The 24,903-nt window shown below is 41.6% G+C and overlaps 2 protein-coding genes across 7 annotated transcripts in view; one reads left to right on the forward strand and one right to left on the reverse strand.

Annotated features, from left to right (window-relative positions):
* The window catches only part of flrt1b (fibronectin leucine rich transmembrane protein 1b), a 33,637-nt gene extending 15,885 nt beyond the window's left edge, over window positions 1-17,752 (forward strand). For all 3 annotated transcript variants that reach the window (XM_020635758.3, XM_065958754.1, XM_020635759.3), the window contains exons 2-3: window positions 8,937-9,993; window positions 12,603-17,752. In XM_020635758.3, the coding sequence (XP_020491414.1) occupies window positions 12,623-14,821 (2,199 nt within the window). In that variant the 5' untranslated portion in view covers window positions 8,937-9,993; window positions 12,603-12,622 and the 3' untranslated portion in view covers window positions 14,822-17,752. The remainder of the gene's footprint in view (window positions 1-8,936; window positions 9,994-12,602) is intronic.
* macrod1 (mono-ADP ribosylhydrolase 1) overlaps window positions 1-24,903 on the reverse strand; it is a 111,379-nt gene that overhangs the window by 71,442 nt on the left and 15,034 nt on the right. The gene's annotated exons all lie outside the window — the stretch shown is intronic.

Genomic DNA, 24,903 nt, shown 5'->3' on the forward strand with positions numbered 1-24,903 from the left:
TAGAAACTAGAAAGAAAATTGTGGTAGAAAGATTTTTTTTTTTTAAGCCAAACAGAAGAGCAGATCAGCTTCCAAATCCACATTCAACATATCTAACGTAAACAGCTGCCATGGATAAATCTTTCTTGAGTGTGACAATACTTTTTTTTTAACTTAAGTCACAGGGGTTGTGATTGATTTTGGACAAAAAGTTGAGCAGACATTCAGTTGCATAAATATAATGCATTGACATAAACAAACTTAAGTGCTCTGTTGCTATGGCATGTTCATCCCACTAACCTGAATCTTTTTGTTCTTTTGCAATCGTAATTAACTCAGCTTGTTAAGTTGTTTCATGCTTTTGTTATTTACTGATTAAAAAAAATTTAAAAAAATGAAATCAAACCCCAGATGGTACACTCATTTAGGCTAACATTACTTGAAGTCTGTCGCAAAACAAACCCTAACTTTATTAGCGTCTCCCCTCTGGGGTACATCACATGCTGCTGCTTTGCTTTTTAACTGGGGGGGGGGGGGGGGGGGGGGGATGGTTTCAATAGCGCCTATTGAAAGAGAGGGACTGAATATGATAGATATTGAATATCTATGCTTCATCTGTTTTTCTTTTTATTTAAATAGATTTTCAGTCTTCAGCTACTTCAAATATTTCGCCCCTCCTTATCATGCTGAAATTGTGTATTTATGTCATGCTTCTGAATTTGCATTTGGTGCTTTTGTAAAAAACCTATTGAGCTGCATATGGTAACTTATGATCAAAACTCCAGGTGCTGCCCAGGTTTCTTTATTGTTCTGGTTAGTGTTTGGATTGGGGTGACGCTCAAAATGGTTTTCTACAACATGGATTAAAATGTTCTGAAATAAAGGTCCTCACCGCCCCCCCCCCCCCCCCCACGAAGCATCCGACATGCTAATCTAATACTCGCACAAAAATGACGAGCTGCACATGTGTGAACGTTAATTGACACATTTTTCACCACGACTTCGCCCTGACTTTTTCCTGCCAGTCCACCTTGTAAAATGACTGTGTGAAGTTATGGAGGGCGATTTGTAAACGCTGCATGAAAATTCCCCTGTGAGCAGGCGGGACGCGGTGATGATGTTTTTAGCACGCCACTGGTGTGTGTCTGCTGCGATCTTTGTGCACATTATGAAGATGAGTAAAATGATTTTCTGCTCCTCATGATGTTATTTTTCACTTGTTTGTTTACAGTGCGAATACATCCAATCACACGTAGCACTGAGACAAAGGCTAAATATTTGTAACTTTGTCAGCCATCTTGGATTTCCGTAGTATATTTTCTGCATCATGTCTTGTCTGGTGAAAGAAACAAAGCAACAAATAAAGAAAGGAAAAAATGATGAATGGCAAAGGAGAACATCAGAGATGGTCTAAAACAGAAAGAAGGGGAAATTAAATAGAACCAGAGGAAAGGCTGGAGAAGAGGAAGAAAAGGTGTCAGGATAACACAGAATCTAAAAGAAGAAAAGTGAACAGGAAAAGAAGGTGTTGAAGCCGAATGAATGTCAGAAAACCTTCTAAATAATCTACAGACTACTTAACACCTTCAGCAGCCTGAAGTAGTCGACATTCAGAGATAATTGACCTCAACACTATGAGAGTGAGAGCATCAAATGGAGGGAGGCAGAGGGAGACAGGAGCAGAGACTGTGCCATGGTGTGAACCTCCATAGAGAGTAAGTGGGAGGTAGAGTTGTCACACTGCATAAATGCTGTTGCTATCATTATCACTGGATACAAGAACAAAGGACACAGAGCTGCTGTGTTTGTGTGAGGAAGTCATAGCAAGTTCACGGGTCAAATGAGCAAGTAAGTGTGTTTCTGGAGCACATTAGAGGGATGTGACTGTGTTAATATTTGTTCTCTGTAAGTATGGAGGAGATCTGGAGAACTAAGCCTGTGCATTTATTTGGAACAGGGGTACATTTTTAGGGAACAGTTGCTAATAGAGGCTGGTGGAGGCGCATAAATTAGCTAGATCAGCATCATAAAGTTTGTTGCTCGTGCTATTGTGGTAAGAGTTTACAGCATTGTTTTCCAGCACTGCTGATCGTTCCTGCAGTCATATGAAGACATTTCAGAGGTTAGCTTAAAACAGCTGCAACATTTCCATAAAACCTCAAAAGTCTACAAAATCACTGCCACTTCTAAGCTACTGCAACTGTGTGAAAAATAAACAAGCCATCCACAGACATGTTCCATTTCTGATGGACTGAAACAGACCCGAGGTCGATTGCTGGAAAACTTTTTAGAGTGCTGCTGTTAGATTTTTTTATTTTTTTATTTTTTTACTTCTGGAGATATTGTTTTTCTGCACTAAGTGGTTTCAATCAAGACAACTTGATAGTGGATTCTTTTTCCTATCAGATAATCAAGGACGGACGCCAGCTTTCATACTATACCCAGGAAGCGATTGCTGAACTTGGAGCAGAAATGGTTTCAAAATCATAAAAATGTCTAAAGATTAGGGAGCGTGGAAATATTTTATACTGTACACATTTTTTTAACAAATCCCACAACAACTGCGAATCTAAAAATCTTCTTTCCGCTGTGTTGTTGACCTTTACTGTCAACTAGATTCATGAAGCATGTCCTCGAAGAATTTAACCCTGCATCGACAATAGAGCTAATTGTCAGTCTTTGAAATCTGCAAAATAAATTAAATAGCCTGCAAGTGTCTACAATGGTATTTTTACAATATCAGTTATTGAGTATCTTAAGCTCTGTAAATCTCAATCTGTAAAATATACAGTAAAAGTTAGTCAGTTAAAACAGTTTTTTATTCATTAAAATACATTCCTAAAAAACAAAATCAGAAATGCTGTATGATCCAGCATGTACTCAACAATGTGCACACCTTTACACTTGATGACGTGTTTTGTTGAGGGAGACAAACATGGACACTGTTTTTGTTTTAGATGTTGAAACCATTTACACCGCCTCACTGCTGTGAAAAACAGACGCACCAACTGTGTATTCATCTGCTTCTGGAAATAGTCCCCAATTAATGCACCATTTCCTTCAGTTTTAATGATGCTCGCTAAAAACTACAACGTCGAGCTGTTGTAGGACATTGTTTGATCTCGTCTAAACTTGAAACTATAATTGGAATGTCTTTTCAGCACTTTTCTCTTCAATTGGAATAATGTGGCATTGAGATGAGAGCCACATAAGTGTTGGAAAAGTAAGAAAGTAATAAATGATGGACAAACACAATGTTGCTCTTTTATTTTCAATAAGTGAAATATACAAGAAAAAGCCTTGTCCTTTTAAATGTTTCCCCCCACTGACACTAATGGATGAGCACTCAGAGTAGAAATAAGCATCAAAAATAAAGCCAACCCCCGGTGTGTGTAACAGCCTCCCTTCAGATCTCTCCTGCTTATCCCTGCTCTGTCCCCTCCCTCATCTCTCTCCTCCTCTGCCCCTCCCTCTCACGCTAAATGGAAGCTGTGTGTTGCTCTGTTAGAAAGCCAGTCACATCCCTCTTACTCTTCTTTTTTAGCCCCTCTCAGAACCTCTCCCTCTCTCCTTTTTTTAATTTCCCACCTCTACCTTTCTCTCCATCTATCCTTGATGCCCCTCTCTCTCCCCCCCCCCCCCCCTCTCTCTGCTCTCTCCAGCCTTCGTTCTGTCCACGCCGACACCCTCCACTGAGTCTGCCGGAGTCACGGCCTTCAGAGCCTGACAAGAATTCAGCGCCTGCATTTGTGTGTGTGTGTGTGTGTGTGTGTTTGTGTTCATCTGGGTCCTCAAGCATAGATGAAATATGAGCAGTTAAATATGAATGCTAGGTTATGTTCCAATGCTGTGTAGTCACGTCACTCATGCATTGAAGAAGAGGAGTCAAAACAGGAACGCACACACATGGCGTTCAGTGTGTGTGACAAGTAACTACAGTACGTCCGTAGTATTATTCTGCATCACATTTGCCATCCATTTGTCTGTGATACTAAGCACACACACTGTCACTCACTCACACTCACACTCACACACACACACACACACACACACACACACACACACACACACACACACACACACACACACACACACACACACACACACACACACACACACACACACTGGCAGGCCCTGGATTCAGGCTTCACTGACTTTAAACCTTGCTCAGGCTGACAGTAATTTCTGCCTCCAAATTACATTCCAATGGCTTCATAAATCTGCTGCCTCCTCCTCCTCCACCTCCTTTTTTCTCCCCCTCCATCTTCCTGCCTCTCTTTCTCTATCTCCCCCTCTACCCCCTTGTCTCTTTCTTCCTCCCTTTTACTCCACTACTTCTTCTCTCTCTATGAACCTCTACCCTTCCCCAGCCTTCCCTCTCTGCCTCTATTTTACCATCCCTCCCTTTTTTTTCCTCCCTCTATCACTTTCTCGTTTCCCCGCACTCCTCCTTTCTGGCGCGGGCTCAGTAAATGAGAAACAGGGAGGCAGAGATGGGGAGGTTACGTGTGCGGGGTAGTTAAACAGTCACACTCAGACATACACACATAAATCCGCACTGATACATGCTACACAAAGATGCACAAACACACACAAACCCACAGATGTGCTCACATACTCAGAAGAAATGAGTAAATACACACTCACACATGAGCACACAACCGCAGTCAAACATCATAAACAGCACATTACGCTTTGATTGAAAAACAAGCATTTGTGCTGCAATATATTTTCGACGCCTGGAAATTGACTTGTGCAGGCGCATGTGTGCACACGCACACACACACACATTTCCACACAAACCCATGTGCGCACACGCTGCTGTTTTAATGAGAGTGTTCATTTTAGAGATAGTGCCTCTAGGTGAAATAATCGCCAATGTTGGACCCTGATGGCTAGACCAAGTGCTCTCAGGCCAGTTGTCTTTATGGGCCATGGAGGGCCACAAACACACCCCTGGTCTCCCTCGCCGCCCCTTTAACTGCTGCTCTGCTGCAGCCGACACGCACACGCAATTCAAGACATGGACATAATATGCATAAGCACACAATGTAGGCAGCAAGTTACGCATTAATAGCAAGCACACGCATATACACGCACCGAGACAGAGGCCAGCAGAGAACAATACTGCTGTCTGACAATGGGACTCTGAGGAATTCTCTTCTCTGTATTAATATTCAGCAGAGTGGATGTAGAGAGAGTGTGTGTCAGCAGGGACGCATGCTCATCAACCTCGCTAACACCGGGGTTAGGCAGCCACATGATTACAAAGTACTCAGACTTCGGTCCCCAGACCCGTAACTATTAATCCCTCGCTCCTACTTCCTCGCTTCCTAGCGCCTAGCTCCCTACAGTGAGCACAGAGCGAGCAGGCTGCCAAGTATCACAGCTGTCACTTGTTTTTGCTTTTCAGTTTCTGAATTTTCCAGAGCAGCAGCAAAGGGTGGATGGAAATGGAGATTTGATATCGTCAATTTCCGTCCGACTACCGCTAGAACGTTTCAAATGTGCGATTTAGAAGCTAGAAGGTCGTCTGGAGGACAATTTTCGAAAACGTTTTCATGGTTATTTTGATGAACACGAGGAAAACAAGCAGTTAGAGTCTGCATGATAAGTTAAATTTCTCAGGAGTTTTTAGTATCCTTTCTAGTCTCATCCCAATCATCGCCTCATTTATTACCTTGTGTCAAAACAAAGACAAATGTGAACAAACACACCTGTAAATCCAGACATCTCTAAGTTGTTCCAAGGTCACCATCAACAATGCATGTAAAAACACTCTGGTCATATTTCTGTACATATGTTACCTCCATCTGTACAGCTGTGAGAACAACAATCGCTTACAGCACATCTGTACACCGCTCTCTAACAGATGTGTTGAATGAAAAGTGTCCAACACATAGCTGCCGTTATTTTGCTTAGACTAAGAAAAATGTAGAACACAAAAAACAGACCGTCTGTTGAAGATGTTTTTTGACCTCGACACTACAGAAGATGGGTCACCTGCTTTAAATGTGGGAGCAGCCCTCTTATGTTTCTGTTCCTCAATGAGAAACGTTGTAATAAAGCAAAAGCTGATATGCAGAATTTGTATTAATGTTGAGATTACTACACTTTCACACTGGACATCTGGCATGATTCAACGATTTGCTACTTTTCAAGGTCCCCTCATTGTTTAATATAAATATAGATCATTGATCCCTTTATTTTCTTAATGTCCAAATCTTATCAGAGAAAAGTAATGCGTGCTGTTAAATTCTAGTTTAAAATGTGAAGAAAAAAAACAACTTGATACCATAAGTTAAACTACAAGAAGTAAACCTTTTTTATTTTGAGAAAATCTGCTCCAGAACATCTTTACTAGGCATGGATCTGATGATTATCTCCATCAGCTATCAAACTTTTATCCCGGAATAAAAAGATGGTCAAATTACCAACAAAGAAGACTATGGAAAACAGAAACATATTTTAGTAACCCAAACTATCTGTGTTCATTTTTTAAAATACAATAATGTTTTAATTCTTACCTAAACTCTAAATATTAATGTTCCTTCACTGTTCTCATCAATTTCATGACTAAACAATTCAAGTCAAGCTAATTCATATCTTTCATACTCATTTCTAATACACATATTTGCTGTAAAAGGTCTTTTAATCTTTTGAATTTCATAGCCTGACATTCAAGACCTGAAGCATCTTCATATAACACATGGTGTTGACATCATATGAAGATAGATGACCTTCTTTATCACTCAAATAGAAGTCCTGAGTTCTGAGGAGTCAGTGCTTTGTCTGAATTTGAATGTGAAATAGGATTCTGGTTAGATACTTGGCAGTCCTCTTCAGATAAACATAACATTAAAAACTGCACCTTTGTCGTTTGTCGTTTGAGATCAGCTAGTGGAAAGTTAGTCTCCGTGTCAAGGTGATCCCATTCACCTCGAACAGAGCTTTATATCTCTTTTTAGAATCTTTTTTCGCAGTTTATATGCAGGTTGGATTCATGTAGAATATAACAAAGTGGGATCATTCATTTGAAAAGTGGTGAAATACATATTCTCCCTTCTCCTGTGTATATATATATATGGTCTGCCTTTTTTCCTCCTGACTCCCTGCTCTGACACACAATCCCTAATGCTTCTTATTTCCTCACTCTCACTCTCACACTCCCCCCAGCTAGGCCTGCTTCTGAAAAACCATCACAAAAAGTTTTAAGGACAGCCTTGACATTATACAGACGGAGCTTCACATATCGATGCCTAATGGGCGATGGCAGTGAGCTGTTGAAACGCTGCTGATGTTCAATATTCACATCTTGTCCGAGTCAGGCAGACATTCTGCCTGCGGTAGGCGAAGATTATTGCAGGGTGTACAGCTACTTCTGGACCAAACTCTGCAACCAATTAGAAGACTTGCTTTAAAAGGACAGCTACTCTTATTAAAGGTGACATCTGCTGTTAATTCTTGACTGATGACACCCAATTAAAAGTCTTCATTTGAATTACGATTATACTTCTGAGCCACTTAAAGTGTTGGTCTCCACAGTATTAACACAAGAGCGTTTAATTATGACACATCAATCAATGAATGTAGCAAAAAGCTAAAGCATATTTTAATGTTCATACAGCACCAAACACAAAGCTCTTTAGATATCTGGACTGTCCTTGAACACACAATAGTCTCATTTGTTCTTAAATGCCAGTCACAAAGTCAATGTTTGTTTGCAAACATTTATTTAGCATTCTCCCCCTCTCAAGCTGTTTTCGCTAGCTTCACATATAAATGTGTTCACTGTGCCACAAACTGGATGTCTGTCTGGAGCTGTTTCATAAAAATTACAGTTTATCTCACCACGTTTTGCCTGACTTTACCTCAAACCAACCCTCTAACTGGCCCACTAAACTGCACACCCACTTAAACACATTCCTTTCAGTTTTAGAAAACCAGTAAAACACAATCCTGACATAAAAGACGGACTCCATCATCCTCAGTTTAGGATGTTTAGAGCATCATTTTATAGAGTTCTAAAAATTCTTCTAGGACACACTCACACAGACATAAGCCTGTTGACCAACTTCTTCTCGCCAGCAGCATGTGTCCTTTGAAAATGAAAATGAGGACGGCTTTATTTGTCTCTATTTGTGTTTAAGCAAACTGCATGATAATTTCCCAGTTGGCTATGTAGTCTAGTTACTGTGGGATGAAGTGAACAGACGAATGTGAGCAGCAGAGCAGTTAATGGCCTTGATGAATCTGTCTCTGTACACTCAGTATGCCTGATGAAAACCTTATATTTCTAAAGCCGGCAGTCACTTGGGGGTTCGATTGTGCACACAAGATACGGGCACTTAGCGAGTGGTGGTTAATGAAAGCTCTGAAGCTTTGTGTGAAGAAAAAAAAAACATAAAACACAGAGTTACCTTAATGGGAGGTTTGTCTCCGCTGGGAGCTTAGTCTTGTGCATATGCAGCATTGACCTTCAGGAAGTATTTTCATGAGGTACTTAATTTTAAAAGGTATAACCGTTCTGATGGGGATAATTATTAAGGCGGTACCTTTTAGTATTCTGTATTGTGCCAACGTTGAAACTCTAAATACAATCTTGGTGCTACTTGACAAAGCTGGTTTAAGGAAACTTAAGACTGCAAAGCATTTATGTGATAGCCCCTTCAAAGTAACCTAATTCATATCTGCTCTGACATTAAAGACACAAGATACTCTGTCAATATTGGAATTTCTTTAAACTAAGAAAAACCTCTGAGGATTTAATTAATAAATACGCATGACAAACATCAGGAATACCTCAAAAAGGTTAGCATTTCCTGACACTGAGATCCAGTATACATTTCACACTTATAGGGCTCTTCTGCACTCTCATTGTATGAGGTTTAAGAACAAAGTGTTCCATTTCCACAATGAAGGTTTTAATGTTGCACTTGTCTTTTGTCTCTTCTCAGGGTGCTGCTTGCCAACACTCAACCAGCTGTCAGTCTGAAGGAAACACCAGTCAGCTCTACCTTGAGAAAAACTTGACGGTGGTCCATATTCTGCTAACCTGTGGGAGAACTTTTCACGCAGAGCCACGTGATGCGCTCAGAGCAAACTATATACAGCGCACACTGTCATCTTGCTTTGCTGCTTTGCTGCTCCGAAGATAATCTGTGTGAACTAGAAAAGAAGTGATCAAACATTTATCAGAGGAGAGTGAGGCTGGAACTGAGAGGAAAGAAGAAAAGAGAAGAGAGAAATATTTCTCCCTCTGAATCAAACTCTTACAGCCGGGATTCTGCATAAGGCCAACCTATCCATCACAGCTTCAAACATACTAATTAACATGACTGTAATAACACAACCTATAATAACAGATTATATAGAAGGACTTATCTGGATTTATTCTGATCGTAGGATATAGCACTCATTCTCTCTTTTATTTGGCTTAAAGTAAAATCACTACCTGGTTATTCAAAGCAAGTGTAGCATGGCACAGAAGTACTTTTGACCCACTGCTTGCATGAGTATCCAGGATTGCTTCAGACTTCGAAGAAGGACCCTTGAGCACTCAACCCTCTTCTGACTGTCAAGCCCAACTGTAGCATTTGGGTGTGGAGGGTTGGTTTCAGAAATAGGCCTTTGGACGCTTGTTGAAGATGACATGAGTTGGCAGGCCTAAAAGCCCCCTACCCCAGAGAGAAAAAGAGCTCTGCAGTAGGACACGCTGCACACAAATGTGGGTGCCGAGGCGGCTTTGAGCCATGCTGGTGTTGCTACTCGTGGAGCCCTGGAGTACAGGCTATCATCATCCCTATCATCATTCACCCAAGCTGAGGAAGATTCAACGGCCCCTAGGAGCCAGGCTGCACTTCTGAATGAGTCAGAGAAGATTTGGAAAGAGCGCTATCTAACAGAGGTCCACAGCTACACCCTAAATCAGACACTTGTACTGCTCTCCACAAATCCTTGATAAAGAGAAGAAAAGCTTGGACGGACCTGAAAAGGCACAGGGAGACTGAGCAGGTTAGACTCAACAGGTTGCTTCTTAGACCTTTCACATAAACACACAAACACACACAGGTTTTCTTTCTGCATTCTAAGCAAGGACAAGCACCATACTTACATCTTGTTTTCAGCTACATGATACACACACCAGTTCTGTGCTCAAACAAAGGCATTTGTCTCAGATCATGATTGAATATTAAAGGGGGAAGAAGGCCACAAACAAAGAAAACAGGGGGGAAGGCATAGAGGGAGTAAAATTAGAGAGGGGTGGTGGGTCTGCTGCATCTAAACAAAAAGAAACACTAAGTCCCCAAGGAGGAGAGAAGAGAGGAGGTCTGGGAAGGAGGACAGAAGCAGAGCTGATTGATCCAATGTCAGTGTGTAGGAATCGACGGCAGAACGTAGAGGTAACCATAAAAGAGGATTAGAAATAGATAGAGAGAGGGGAGGACAGCGACTACACGGACACTTCAGTAAACAAACCTCAGAGTGGATATAATGAAAAATTCTGATGGGGAGGAGATGAAGGTGGGTGGATTATAGAGGCAGTTAGATGGCGTGAAAGATAGAGAGAAAGTGAGAGATAGAGAGAAGAGCGCGATGAGAGAACGAGCCAGGAAGGGTGGCAGGAGGGAAGTCAGAAAATCTTAAGATCTTTTCGAGGATATGTTGATAGTAAACCTTGGCATGTATGCAAAAACAAATGTTCAGGTTTGTGCCAAGAGGATATTTATAAAAGGACAGCAGGGAAAGAGTGGCACCAAAGCATATGCTAGTTGATATTCATGCAGCTTTCTCTATATGGCCTCAGCTTCTACCTAGACATCGCTTTTTATGTGCATATTTTCCTGTCCCTTACTTTTTCTGTCCCTGAAATGCCAGAACTACCGGGGGGGAAAAAAACACATTAAAGCTAAAAATAACAAAATAATTATAATAAAGTCCATGCTGAATAGTGTGGCACACATTCTTTTCCGTCCCTACACATCAAATACGGCCTGCATGGAGCGAAGACAGAAGCTGGACTTGACCTATTTCATACAGTCACACCTTACAATGCACACACAAGCATGCACAGGTAAAGAAATGTAGCCATTTTTATGCCTATCCTTCAGAAAATAAACAAAACCAAGCCATTCTTTATGCAGCAAACTCTGCTGATACTGAAGGAAGTCTTCGCTGCCAGGAACTCATTTCCTCTCTCCTCCTCTGACTGACTGTCCAACTCTCCATCTGTCTCCTTTCCTCCCCTCCCCCCCTTCCTCCACCTCCCTCAGTCTCTTCTATTGTTGCCATCTCTTGTTTGCTTTGCATGGATTTTGACTGCAGCCAAGAGGCAATTTTGCATCTACATGTCGCACAGACTTCATATACACACACATACATGCGTGCACAGAAGGGGCAAAAAAAACAAACACTTGCCTTTAGAGGATTTGTTTATCAAATGTGCTGTCAAATCATGTCAAGCATTTCACATCAGGGCACATTTTCCTGCCCCGGGCTAACCAAAAGAAAGCATTCAAACGAGTATGTCACAGTGTCATTTCTACAACTTTTCCACACTGTATATTATCCATCTCCTATAAATAGTGTGCTGTGGATGTGCGCGCACACTGATCAATTTATCTAAATTGTAAATTCATCTTACTGATGTTGGTGTCAGGGATTTGCCGAGAGACAAGTCATAAAACATCAAGCCAGGAACGTATTAATGTTGCAGAAAAATGCTTCCCTGTTAAACATTTCGTTAAAACATTTCCGGACCACTTTACTGAATAATTTATAGAAATTTCATGAACAATAACAAGCAAGAGAAAACATGCATTATACATGTCAGCTTGTACTGAGACTGTGTTCTGTATATAGATGCTGTTTGTTCAGTTTGTTTACTTATTAGTGAGTGGCTTGCACTATTTGTGTATTGGTCATAACCTCCAACAGATGTCTTGTGATTCTCACTACACAGCAGGGATCTTGTGAAATTCTGCTTCACTGTTTCTATTTAATTTTTTGCTCTACATGAATTCTCTTTACTGTTCCATTCAGGGGTTAGGCACAGGGCAGTCAAAACAACTTCACCACTTTTGTTGCCCTCAATGCCATCGGAAGCACTGTCAGCAAATTAATCTGATTCTCTTCTCCTTGATCTTCCTCTATTTTATTCTCATGTCACTCACTCCATCTCAGTTAATCTCCCCAGAAAAAAAACTTTTCTCCCTCATTTCTCTCCCTGCAACTGTCACTGACCAATTTTCTCCATCTCTGTCATCCCTTTGCTTTCTCTGATTCTTGTAATCTTCCTCTCCAGCTCACTCCTCCCTTCATTGCACTCTCTGCTTCTAAATGTCCATTTTTCTTCTGCTTGGTCGCTCTGACCCATAAAATACTGAACAGCCCCACTAAAGGATGTCTGACTGTTTAATACCCACATCTTTCTCACTTTAGACATAAAAAAAACCTAATTTCCAGTGGAAGGCAGGATATACAGCCCTTTGGTTAAGACATTTTAGAGCAGTTACATAACTGTGTGGTTTCCCTACAACCCTTTCAATTTAATTAGTTACTAATTCATTTTGAGTAGTGATTTTTGTATTAATCCAGTTTCCCATTTTCTCTATCTCAATCAGGAACAGTGCACTGAACCAACATGGCAGCTGAAAGTCTTGCTGAGCTCCGTGATTGGCTCTTTCTGCTCCTGCTGTGCCTCACCTTATTGGCTGAGGTGCTGGAACTGGCAGCAGCGGCAATTGCCATGGAGACCGGAGAGGGAGACGAGGGCATTGTTTGCCCCTTAGTGTGCCGCTGCGATGAGGGCTTCGTCTACTGCAACGACCGTGGCCTCAGTATAATTCCTCCACTGCCACTAATGGCTGCCATCCTCTACTTGCAGAGCAATCGGCTGAGTAACGCTGGGCTCCCTCCCTCACTGGAGCGCAGTACTTCCATACGGGTAATATACCTGTATGCAAATCAGTTGGATGAATTTCCTATACACCTTCCGCCTTCGTTAAGGGAGCTCCATTTGCAGGATAATAATATACGAACGTTACCGAGATCAGCTCTGGCCAAGTTACCATTACTAGAAAGATTACACCTGGATGATAACTCAATATCAACAGTTAGCATTCAGGAGCGAGCTTTTTCTGGGACTCCACGGCTCAGACTGCTGTTTCTGTCCCGGAACCACCTGTCAAGCATTCCCGCAGGTTTGCCAGCATCGTTGGAAGAGTTGCGATTGGACGACAACAGAATCAGCACCATCCCCACACATGCCTTTCGTGGGCTCTCCTCCCTGCGACGCTTAGTCCTGGATGGAAACCTGTTGGCCAACACTCGAATCGCTGATGACACCTTTTCCCGTCTCTCAAATCTGACTGAGCTCTCACTGGTCAGGAATGCACTGCAATCTCCCCCAGTTAACCTCCCTTCAGCTCACATTGTGCGACTTCATTTGCAAGATAACGGAATGACCCACATACCACGAGGAGCACTGGACGGGATGCGGAGGCTACAGAAGCTAGACCTGTCAGGGAACAATCTGACCAGCCTACCACGAGGACTTCTAAAGGACACTGAAAGCCTGGAGCTGCTACTGCTGCGAGGAAACCCCTGGTACTGTGGCTGCAACCTTCGCTGGCTCCACGCCTGGCTGCACAGCCGTGGGGCTGCTGTGACTGTTAGGGGTCTGACCTGTCAGGGTCCTGAGCCTGTAAGGGGCCAAGTCCTGAGGGACTTAACCTCTTTGATGGAGCAGTGTGAGGGCCCTCCTGCTGGACCCAGTACTGGGATTGGGATAAACCCAGCAGAGAAAGATGGAGGAGCAGAAGATGGTGTTGGAGGAGACCAAGCGGTGGCTTCAGTCCCTCATGGCAGCACCACCACTACCTCCCTGTTGGTCCCCACACAAGGTTCCCTCTTCACTCTGCGAGCCAAACGGCCTGGACTCGTAATGCCTTTGCCCCCTGGTGAAGGAGGACAGGTATCTGGAGAGGCCCTGGAGCTGACTGTAAAACCTCTCTCTTCAGACAGTGTACTTGTGAGTTGGCTGTGCCCAACACCAGCACCCTCCTTCCGCCTATCGTGGCTCAGGCTGGGTAGCAGTGCAGCTCTTGGTTCCATAACAGAGACTCTAGTACCTGGAGAGAGGAGGCAGTATCTCCTTACCCAGCTCACCCCACGCTCCCATTACCTCATCTGCCTGCTGCCACTACGACAAGAGCCCTCTTTTGGGGGTTCCAGCTTTGGTTCCCCTCGAAGTGGTAGCATGGACACAGACAGTAAAGACTCAACCCCAGCCTGTGCGCAGATAGAGACTGGAGATGCTCTGGTCAGCGCAGGAGGGGACGGTTCAGATAGAGAAGGTCAGGACTCTGAACTAACAGCCCTGCCATTGGCAGGTATCATAGGGGGTGCAACAGCTTTGGTAAGCCTGCTCTTAATCTTTGGCATATTCTGCTGGTATGGCCAGAGGACAGGGTACATATCTGGAGACTCAGGCTCATACAGCAGAGGCCGAGGTGGAAAACATTATGATGACTATGTTGAGTCAGGCACCAAGAAAGACACTTCTATCTTAGAAATCAGGGCCCCTCCGGCAGGGTTTCAGATGACAGCTATGGCCCATCAGCCCCTGCAGCCTAGGCTGGAGGATGTCACCTACATCCACACCATTTTCCCCTCCTCTTCCTCTTCCTCCCAAGCTAATGGGACCTACTCAAGCAGCCACGGAGCTGGCAGCCTCAATGGTACCATCCTTAGCCAAACCAGCCACCATCATGTCACTTATGGTACTAACCGTGGGTACAGAGAGGGTGGCATCCCCGACATAGATTATGCCTACACGTGATGATACAGGGACATATTCCCCGGGCCACGAATGTCAGGCACCATTTCAATAATGATGATCCCATGGCTGGTGGCCATTTTGTCCTTGGTTTCCAAAGTGCCCTCTGTGCCTCTGCTGATTCATTTCTGATTGGTTTGCTAGGTAGAAAAGACTTCAGCTATGTTGACTGGACTTTGCTTTTGAGTGACAGACATAACAGTCCTACTATACTCTGCTGTATTCTGCATTATACAGTAGACTCTTCTTTCAGCGCTACATTATAGTTATAAATGGTTACATTTTCTCTTTTGGATATCTCAGTGTCTTTCAAAACTACTGTTCTTCTCAATCATAATACGCAGTAACTTATTTGAGTTTGATATACTAGGCTTAGCTGATTTAGAAGGAGATATATTTATAATACGAGGAAAAGGCACTTGATGTGTATAGAGATAGCTCTCATATCTTCCTACCAACTGTAAGCTCTGTGCTATGTAGATAAAAGGGATGACAGGGGAAGAAATCAATGGTTGTTAAAACCCACAGATGACAATGCATCATGGTTGACATGAAAAGATGTGTTCCTATCCCCCCCCCCTTCCCCTCTAGTTTACCCCCCTCCTTTTTTAATTTTTTCATCTTTTTTGCCTTTTTTTGGCTGAGGCTCTTTCTTTTTTATTTTCTCTTGTCTTTTGTGGTGCCTTGAGCAGAGGACGACTTTGTTCTCGCCAAGGGAGCTGACAGCAGTGATAACAGTTCTGACAGAGACGGGAGACACAAACCACAGCATAGGGAGACTAATGAGAGGGGGAAAGAGAGCAAGAGAGGGGGGGAGCTGATGGATAGATGGATAGATAGAACATAAAAGAAGACAGAAGGGGAGAAGGAGCAGGAAAAAAGCAAGGATGTTTTGGGGATAAGACGGGGAAAGAGGAGAGTTGGCTTAAGGCAGAGAGTGAAGACAGAAAAGGGGAAGAAAGGAAGATAAGTGAAAGAAGGGTGTGTGACAAATTTGGCGGCAGGAGGCAAGAAAAGCAGACAAAAGAAAAAGAAGATGGGGGACTGTGAAGGGTGCGGGCGGGGTACAGAAAAGAAGTGACAACTGAAATAATGTGGCATCATCATCTGAAAACGGTCTCAAGTTCTACCTATGGTGTATTCACCACTGCACTCAGCAAATACAGGAGTGATAGCAGATTCTTCCTTCAATGACTTATTTTTGAGTTTCTTTTGATTTTGACAAGTCCAAGCAAGACAAATTAACCATTTTATTCAGTGGGGAGTTAACACTTTATATTTATGTACCTGCATTATGAGGTGGGTCAATTTGCAAGCCTGATCTCAAGATTTTTAGAAATGTTTGTAGGACAACAGGAGGGACAGAGGCATGGCAAGACACTGCAGAACAAATTATTAGACAGAAATTAGCCAATATTAAAAATCTACCTCTCATAATTTAGAAAGATTACTGCATGTACCCTAATTATACAGTGGTCTGGTCTCATTATTAAATTACCTTTGCAAATGAAGAGGAAGAAACCTAATCACACATCTTATTATAGTATCTCATCTTCTAGACCCTGCTAAGACCTTGTTAATTGAAAAGAAGTTTTTGCAGCTAATCATTTTTGTTGGAAGTTTGAACTACTCTACTCTTGGCATAAATTCACACATCTTGTATAAGAGAAGTTGAAGCTATAGCTCTAGAGCAAGTTAAGCAAGAGTAGGATAAGAGTGGGTTAAAAAAATACAACTTTCCACAATGATGTTTTTAATTTCATATTGTGATATTGATTGGAAAACTGATTAGGCTATAGATAAATCACCAAAGATGATGTCTGATTTTCAATAATTCATTAAATTAAACAGATGTAGAATTATAGTAACCTCCCATATTAATGCAATCCTCGAATGAAATTCTGGTATTGCCATTAATTAGTTAAACTTTTTATTGACAGTTAATTGCCTAAGTAAACCAGAGACATAAAAGTTAACGCTTCCACAGCATTGTGGAATAAAACAGCTGACCAATGTGTGTCCAATGTGAATGATTAATCAATTAAATAAATTATTAGAAACATAATCTGCAACTATTTCTGAAAACAATCAAGATTTGTTTCTTTGCAAAAAAAAAAAAAAAAAAGCCAAATATTTGTGTCAGTTTCTCCTTATTTTTGTCTTGTGTGATTTTAATTTAAAAATCTCCGTCTTTCAGACTGGACCTTTGAAATGGCATTTTGATTTGGGAACTTGTGTTGTTGTAAATCTGCTAAAGCTTCCAAGATGATGAGATGCATCATGTGGGCTAGAGTTCATAAGTTGACTCAGGTCGTCTGGTTTAATAGGCCTTAGTACAGCATAGATTCAGTTGTGTTAACGGGGATCACAGCCTTACCGCTTCACTGTGCAGTACAACAGACGAACACACAGCAAGAAAAAAGCAGCACTTGCTTTCTGACTGCCTCTCATTGACCCCAACAATATACTTAAAGGGTCCACATACTTCAAAGGAAAACACTCGCAAACTGCCAGAGATTTGGAGAGGAAGAGGAGAAGGTCAAGGGAGGAAACAGAGTCAGGCCAGGGAGGGGAGGATGGGGAGGACAGATGAATACATATATATCTATATATATATATATATATATATATATATACACATCAGCTCTATTTCTTATTTCCAACCTGTGTTACTGGGTACACCTATCATTGAAGGAGCTCTGGTGTGGGTGTTCTTTCTGCATTTGTTTTTGTTGGTTTTTGTTTTTTTTCTTAAGAGCACTGAAGCTTCCTTTCATGTTGTGCAGAACTCATTTTCCTTTCGAAAGAATCATCCTCAGATGTGATAATGAAGACACTCTTATGTTTAAACATAAAAATGGGTGCAAAATGCTATTCCAATTGGTCTGTCGTCTTTTTTTCTACACAGATGAATAAAGGCATCTAAAAGGAAAAGCGGTTTCATGAGTTATTTTATGTGTGTTTCTGTATTTGTGCAAGTGTGTGTGTGTATATGTGTCTGCATTGGGTTCATTAAATCGGAAACAAAAGCCGAAGCTATCAAATAATGCACTGGGATGGTAAGAAAAAAAGAAATCAATGGGAAGTTGAGATTATTAATATGATTTATGGCGAGTTGGAGTGGACCTTGTTAAATCACACACACTGGATGAATTCATTGGCTATTCGCTCAGACTCCATTTGGAAGACTCCAACAGCCCACACCTAAAAGACATGGGGGGGTTTTATCTGAGAAGATTGTGCACTAGCATTGGCTTTACCAAGTGACATGAAAAACAAGCATGCGTGTGCATTAGGATGTGTTAATGCTCTGTGGTGGTGCATTTGGGTGAAGACATGCCTTTCATTCTAAGTGAGTGCTAATGCTTGTGTAAGCACGGATCAATATAACGAACGGGGCAGTGTATAAGTGTCCATCTAAGAGTATGTGAGGCCGGAGGGAGTTTGTGAGGGACGGAGTCAATAAGGAATATGCTTTATGAAGACAAGAAGGGTTCGTTGTGCAGAAAGAGCCATCTGTAAATGAGATAGGGACAAAGAGCTGACCTCCCCTGAGTGTTTATCTAGAGGGTTAGTGATCATATATTTGTGTGTGTGAGTGCGTGGTTGTGTGTGTGCCTTGCAGTCTGTAAAGTGACATCTCCATTCTGTCCCCAGTTGTCATTTGTCATTATGTGGTCCTTTCACTGACGCAGTCCATTATGTTGCGTCGAGCCCTCCAGCTTAATTATTCTAACTCACATTACACCCCATAAGAACATCAATACATACTGCAGAGGCTGCAGTTTATCTGTCGAGTCTGAATATACTCATTATTCACAAATGGAATCAAAGTGGATTTTTTCAAGATATTTATTCAAGTTGCATCATTTGTATATAATATATCAAAATAAAATCCTCCAAGAGAAAGACGTGTCTGCAAGCGCAAAGGTGGTATGTTGACTTTTTAATGCCTTTGCCTTAATTCAGTGCATTTCTGAATACTTTGAAATGAGCTCAACTCAGCGATGTGCAATAAAATGGTCGGTTGCATTTTAAACTCCGTGCTCAGTATTTTCTTCACCACAGGGCTGTTCAGAGAGATGTAGAGCCGCATCTCACGGTAAAGTGTCCTCCGGAGTTTGTATGCATTAAAGGCTCCTCAACAAAAGGTCAATGTATTCCTCTAAATGCATGCATCTGGTGAAATGTATATATGCATGCATACATTTTCCTCTCTTTGTAGGAGCTACTGAATAATTTCCACACCCCAATGCTTTTGCACAGTTGGTTTGGATACAAACATCGCCAAGTGAATAAAAATTCGCTGAAAAGTAGGGCTGTAATTTCCCCGTTATCGGGATTTCAGCATTCACAATAAAACGCATTGCAAAAAATCTGAATTTATTGCAATGCTAAAAAAAAAAATTATTCAAACAAATCAATGCTTTCTCACTCAGCATGCAAATATGTCACCTGTTGGATGGAGCTCTGAGTATAATTGCCATGCTTTCCCACCACCGAACATATGCCAAATATAAAAGGAGATCAACAACATTCATATGTGCAGTGAGAAGGATCTTATTTGAAAAACAGATGCACAAACACAGCACTGCAAAAATGTAAGAATCAAATACAGAAATATTAACTGGGCTTCTAATCCAACCCAAATAAACACACACACAATTTCTTTTAAAAGTCTCTGTTGTCATTCACCTTTCAGTCACAGGAGGACACTGACATGTTCCTCTTAACACACACACACTCACACACACAAACACACAATACAAGTGAAAGCCTCAGAGGTATAAACTGATCCCACATCAACACATTAGGCTGTGGATTTGGGTTCCTCTGTAGCAATGGATGAAGAGGACATAACTGGATATGAACAAGGTGCAGGGAAAATACTAAGACGGCCCTCGGGGGATTCTAACGACACCAACTGTATGAATAAGCTGTCCATCAGAGAGAGAGAGAGAGAGAGAGAGAGAGATGCTGCGGAGCCACTGCAAGGCACCTTGTGTGAGAGGAATGGAAAAAAAAAAAAACCTCCTGCTTTAACCACAACATAAGCATGTACAAAAAGATAACCAAATTGTGCTTTCACTGGAATTGGTTTCCATTCAAAATGAAGGCCTCAAGTGTTTTATCTTTTAATTCAGCTGAATTATGAGCCTGTATACTGGTTGACTTCTGTACGCTGTTAGGAAAAAGGAGCATGTGAAATTGAGGGAAATGAAAGCGTGTATAACCTTAGGAAGTCTTTGTGCTATTTGGCTGATTATCTGTCCCCGTCTGACATTAAGTGAATAATTGATGGATTCCTTTTCTTTAAACCATCAGGCATGCAGCTTCATCTCCTGCCTGCACAAGCAAGCTGTGAGGAGTTTCAGTTGAGGAGCGCTCAAGGCGGCGGCTCCTGCTGGACATGGGGTCTTCCTCAGCTCTCAGCCTTCACTCACGCTCTGATTGCTGCCCACCTCTGCAGGGCTACACACACTGCACCACACACACACCTCAGCACTTGTAGTTATGGTTACTTGTGATTTCTCTGGAGAACCAGCTCTCAGCCTCTTTGTCCAGCACAGGCAGACGCATCACAGCCAAAAAATAAATGAATTCCAGGAGCATGGTAAATTATTCATCAGATAGTTGAAAAAAGCCGCAGAGTGCATTGTGATCTTAGCAGAGGTCCAGCACAAACAATGTGATGCTGGTTCAAGGCTGAAATACAATTTATTTGTATTATTTTTACAAATTTCAACAAATGTTTTGGAAAGTAATGGAATTACAACCATTCTCCAGCAATCTCAAAAACTAGTTCTGCATTAGATTTATAATGCCTGGATAACGACAAACAATTAGAGGAAAGGCAGGTTATGTTTAGTTTTTATCTTTAAGTCAATAAATCCCATTAAAAAGAAAGACCAGCGTGGATTCAAGCCTATAACAAGGATCCTGTGTTTATCCAAAGACTCATTTCCTCAATGTTGCAGACCTCCATCCTTGTGCAAAAAAGATATGTTTGAAAAATGCATCATAAGTCACAGTGTTCTAAGGGTTAAGATGTCGACTGTGAGTGGCAAGGTCCCTGGATGGATAGATGTTCTTTTCTCATTTCCTGTCATCTTAACCTCGCAATAAAGAAGGAAACAGCCAAAGAGCACAAAAACTGTTTTGGACAGATAAAAGGTTATTTTAGAAAATTGTTTCAGAAAATATGCTGGTTAAGAAGAAGAATCAGGTGAGAAATGTAACAGAGAAATGTTTTAGCGAACCAAGAAACAGTATTGTCTGTAAAAGCGTTGATAACCTTTTTAGCTCTAAAACAAAAAACCCAGTTATGTGATTAACTTCATCACATTTCTTCACAAAATAACTCTTTAACTGGTTGTATTAATGATATTTCAGTTTGTTATATAATAGTGTGAAAAGATTTGAATGGCAAACATGTTTTTTTTTTTTATATAAGAGTAGATTTGGTATCAAAAATACAACGCAACTCATGTGCTTTAATCCACAACAGAAAGTAGTTCTCAGTATTTATTGACTTTTGACCCTTGTGTCCCACACACTACACTGAGAATCTTTTTCATGATATCATGTGGCCTTTTTAAAAATGAAAGGATATATTCGCGAGCAGTTTTTAAAGATTTATGTCCTAAGCAGGAAGAAATAGGCTTAGAGCTGAGCAGTGTACACAGAGTATTAAGGTCAGAGAAAGGGCAACTGTGGGTTTTGCTCTTTTCATGGGATTGTGGGCAATAAATAAAAAATATAGAGAAAGACCAGCTTTTAACTGTGCAGCCTTTGCACCGCACAGAAAGGCAATGTCTTAAAGACTTTATTAACATTTGAGAAAGATCTGGGGGAGACTATTTCACTAAACACACAGCCACACAATAAACTGAATAGATTAATAGTAAACACACATGCACATACGGCTTCTATCACACACACACACACACACACACACACACACACACACACACACACACTCTCGTACACACGATGTTGATCTTGCAGAAGTCGCACAAAGTAAAGGCAATAATAAATCTTTCCTCTGCTTGACGTGACTATGATTGAAGTGTCCTCTGTATTTTGATTGATCACAATGTCATTGAATTTTCTTTTTACTATTGAAAGACAAACTCACCTGCTGTCTGCGTTCAGTTCACTTCACACTCTCTATAAACCAAACATCTGTTTTGACATCAGGTATAAAGATGTATAAATATGTTTGCTGGGTTATTAAAGAAGTGCATTAACCAGAGAAAGTCCTCGCTCGTGCACTAAAATAGGCGTCTGCCAGGGGCTTAACAAAATTCAACTGTACACTTTAATTACCCAGAATAATTAAAGAAAATTCCATGAGATCAAAAGATTAACTATTTAAATACTCAGTAAATCTGTAACTGGGATTATAATGGCGAAGTGAATCAGTGACAAAAAATGCACACAATACAATGAAGGCTACAGATGTTCCTTCTCTCCTCTCTGGGATAACACCATCATTAGAAACCGTGTCAGGCTTCAAACAGGCCCTTTGACCTGGGAAAACTCCCCATAAGCAACTCCATGATCCAAATCCAATGCTTCATGCTTCACTCTCTACAAACATCATACACAATGTTCACAACGATTCACTGATTGAGCAACCTGTCCGTCAGTCCAGCTGCCTGCTCCGCTTCGCCTGTGGACAGTGCTAACAACAGGATAAGGAAATAAATAGCGCCTATAAAAAAATAGTCCTGTCATTTTCGAAGCGCCGATAATTCAGCATCAGGCACCACTTCACAACAGCGCCTCAAAGATCACAATTACAAGATGGCAATTGTGGTGTGTACCGCCTGTACTCTGTGCGTGTTGCATGTGTGTGATTATGTGACAAAAGCAGCGTCTGTGATGAGGACATGTGCGCAGACAACGAGGGGGGCCCCCACATTGGCTGGTGGAGAGACAGAGAAAGGACTCAGGGTTAGATTAAAGCCCATTTTGGAGGTTACAATGATACATCCTTTGTACTTTGTTCGCTGAGCTGTGATTACAAAGATGAGAGAAAATGGAGGCTTATTGTCTGGCTGCATTATACTTTATTATTCAAATAACGCTGCCTACAATGAGGATAATCTTCCCCCAATGTGCCTTTAATTTTCATATCTCTCGCTCTCTTTTTTTTTCCATTTCGTCTCCTGTGTCTCACTTCTTGTGGAAATTATTTGCACAGCTGGTTCAGTGAGACAAGGCTAGAGTCAGACGTCAGACGTATAAATGAAAAACATCAATCATCAAAGGTTGATAAACTCATTTTAAAAAGCCATTCATCAGGTGATTGTGCTTGTACTTAGTCTGCTCTTTTTGTGTGTGTGTGTGTGTGTGTGTGTGTGTGTGTGTGTGTGTGTGGGGGGGTGGGGGGGAGGTTGCTGCTCAATTATTCAACCTGTGAAGCCAAGGAGAGGAGGACTTCGGATGCACGGCCAAAACTTTAATGCCAGGCTGATTAGTCGTCTGGCACCAAAATCAATATTTGAAAAAAAAAAAAAAAAAAAGGGGGCAGGCGGTACACTGTGATTGTCATAAAGAAGTGAATATGCAGACGATTATTGCAATACTAAGAAGTGCATTAAGTGAAACAGCGAAGAAAATTGAACCCTGCCCTGCACACATACCAGCCTGACAGCCTGCTGCTTCACTAACGGCTCATTACTGTCGCACTGTCACAACCTCTGAGGACCCACTTTATACAATATCATTAGTCTGGGACATATTTAGTCCGCCATTTTTGACCCCAAGTGTCCTCAGTAGGCTTCAGACTGAGTGCCTGTCAGATCAGCCAAAAAGCATCGGAAACTTCCCGATTGTAAAGATTCTTTCATTCATTTTTAATCTAGATCAACAAATCAAGTCATTATCATTTACATTCAAAGTCCATTACTGCCTCTACTCCTCTTCTATCTCCTCAGTTGGTAATACAACGTGAATGTTTCAAAGGACCTATTACTTACCAGTCTATCCTCTATGAATGAACAAGGTTTTATAAATGACAACGGTTTTTTTTCCTTCGCTCTAATCATTTAACCGTAATTCACGGTTTTCTGTGAAGCCCACGCAATATTTATTGTTTTTAAAAATAAGCTCGATGATGAATTCTTGGCTCGACTTTCTGACGCTGGAACAGGGAAGGACTGTAACTTTCCAAAAAAAAAAACACTCTGACAATCACGCCCACTCTATGAAGTGATCGGCCAAGTGTGTGGAGGTGTTGATAGAAGACAAGTTCAAGTTAATATCAGACTTCTTTTTTTTATTTTTTATGCAGAACACAAAGTTCTGAATGCCTTTGAGGAGGGACAGTCCAAAAAGTTGTTATTCATACTTTGTGTATTTATCGTATACATGTAGAAAGCACACAGAGTTCATGGCAAGAGATCAGGAAGGCAGTGGGAGCGATGATGGCAGGCCTTCCAGTGTGGCCACGAGGTAGTCCAATAATCCCGCTGACTTGTTGTTCTGCTTCTTACATTCAGCCCGACATCCTGTTCATGTTAGCCATTTATATCCCCAAAGGTCAAAGAAAGAGTTTGAGGATTGTTATTTCTGTAACAACATGGGCTCCTGTGTCTCATAAGCGCTGACACCATTTTGGTAGTGGACATGTGGGCGTTCATTCGGAGGTCTTGATCCTGGCTTATCATAGGGGGCAGATGTGAACACTGAGGATGTGGGTCCACAGCTCTTTGTAGTTTATTTTAAGCCAACTGAACCCTACATTTCTCAAAGAAAAAAGGTGGAATTCCCCGTACGCCTCACTTGAGCCTTAGGTTCTTTACTTTTATCACAGATGGATCAAAACAGCTAAAACTAAAGTCCCGACACAGCCCCTTCAGAAGATCCTCTTCCGGCCTTTGAGGAGTCACAAAGCTGCACAACAAAAACGGACACATCTGAATGCGGCACTCACCCCGATGACAGATGGACTCTGATGGGCCAAGTGCTGATGATCAAGCTGACTCCTTTTCTCTTTTACTCCCTCATTCACTCCATCTCTTTCCATCTCCCACATCGGCCCAATCAGGCTAATGAGCCTCGCACTTCCTCCAACC

The sequence above is a fragment of the Labrus bergylta genome, chromosome 9 (genome assembly GCF_963930695.1).
Source record: "Labrus bergylta chromosome 9, fLabBer1.1, whole genome shotgun sequence".
In the NCBI taxonomy this organism is placed as follows: domain Eukaryota; kingdom Metazoa; phylum Chordata; class Actinopteri; order Labriformes; family Labridae; genus Labrus; species Labrus bergylta.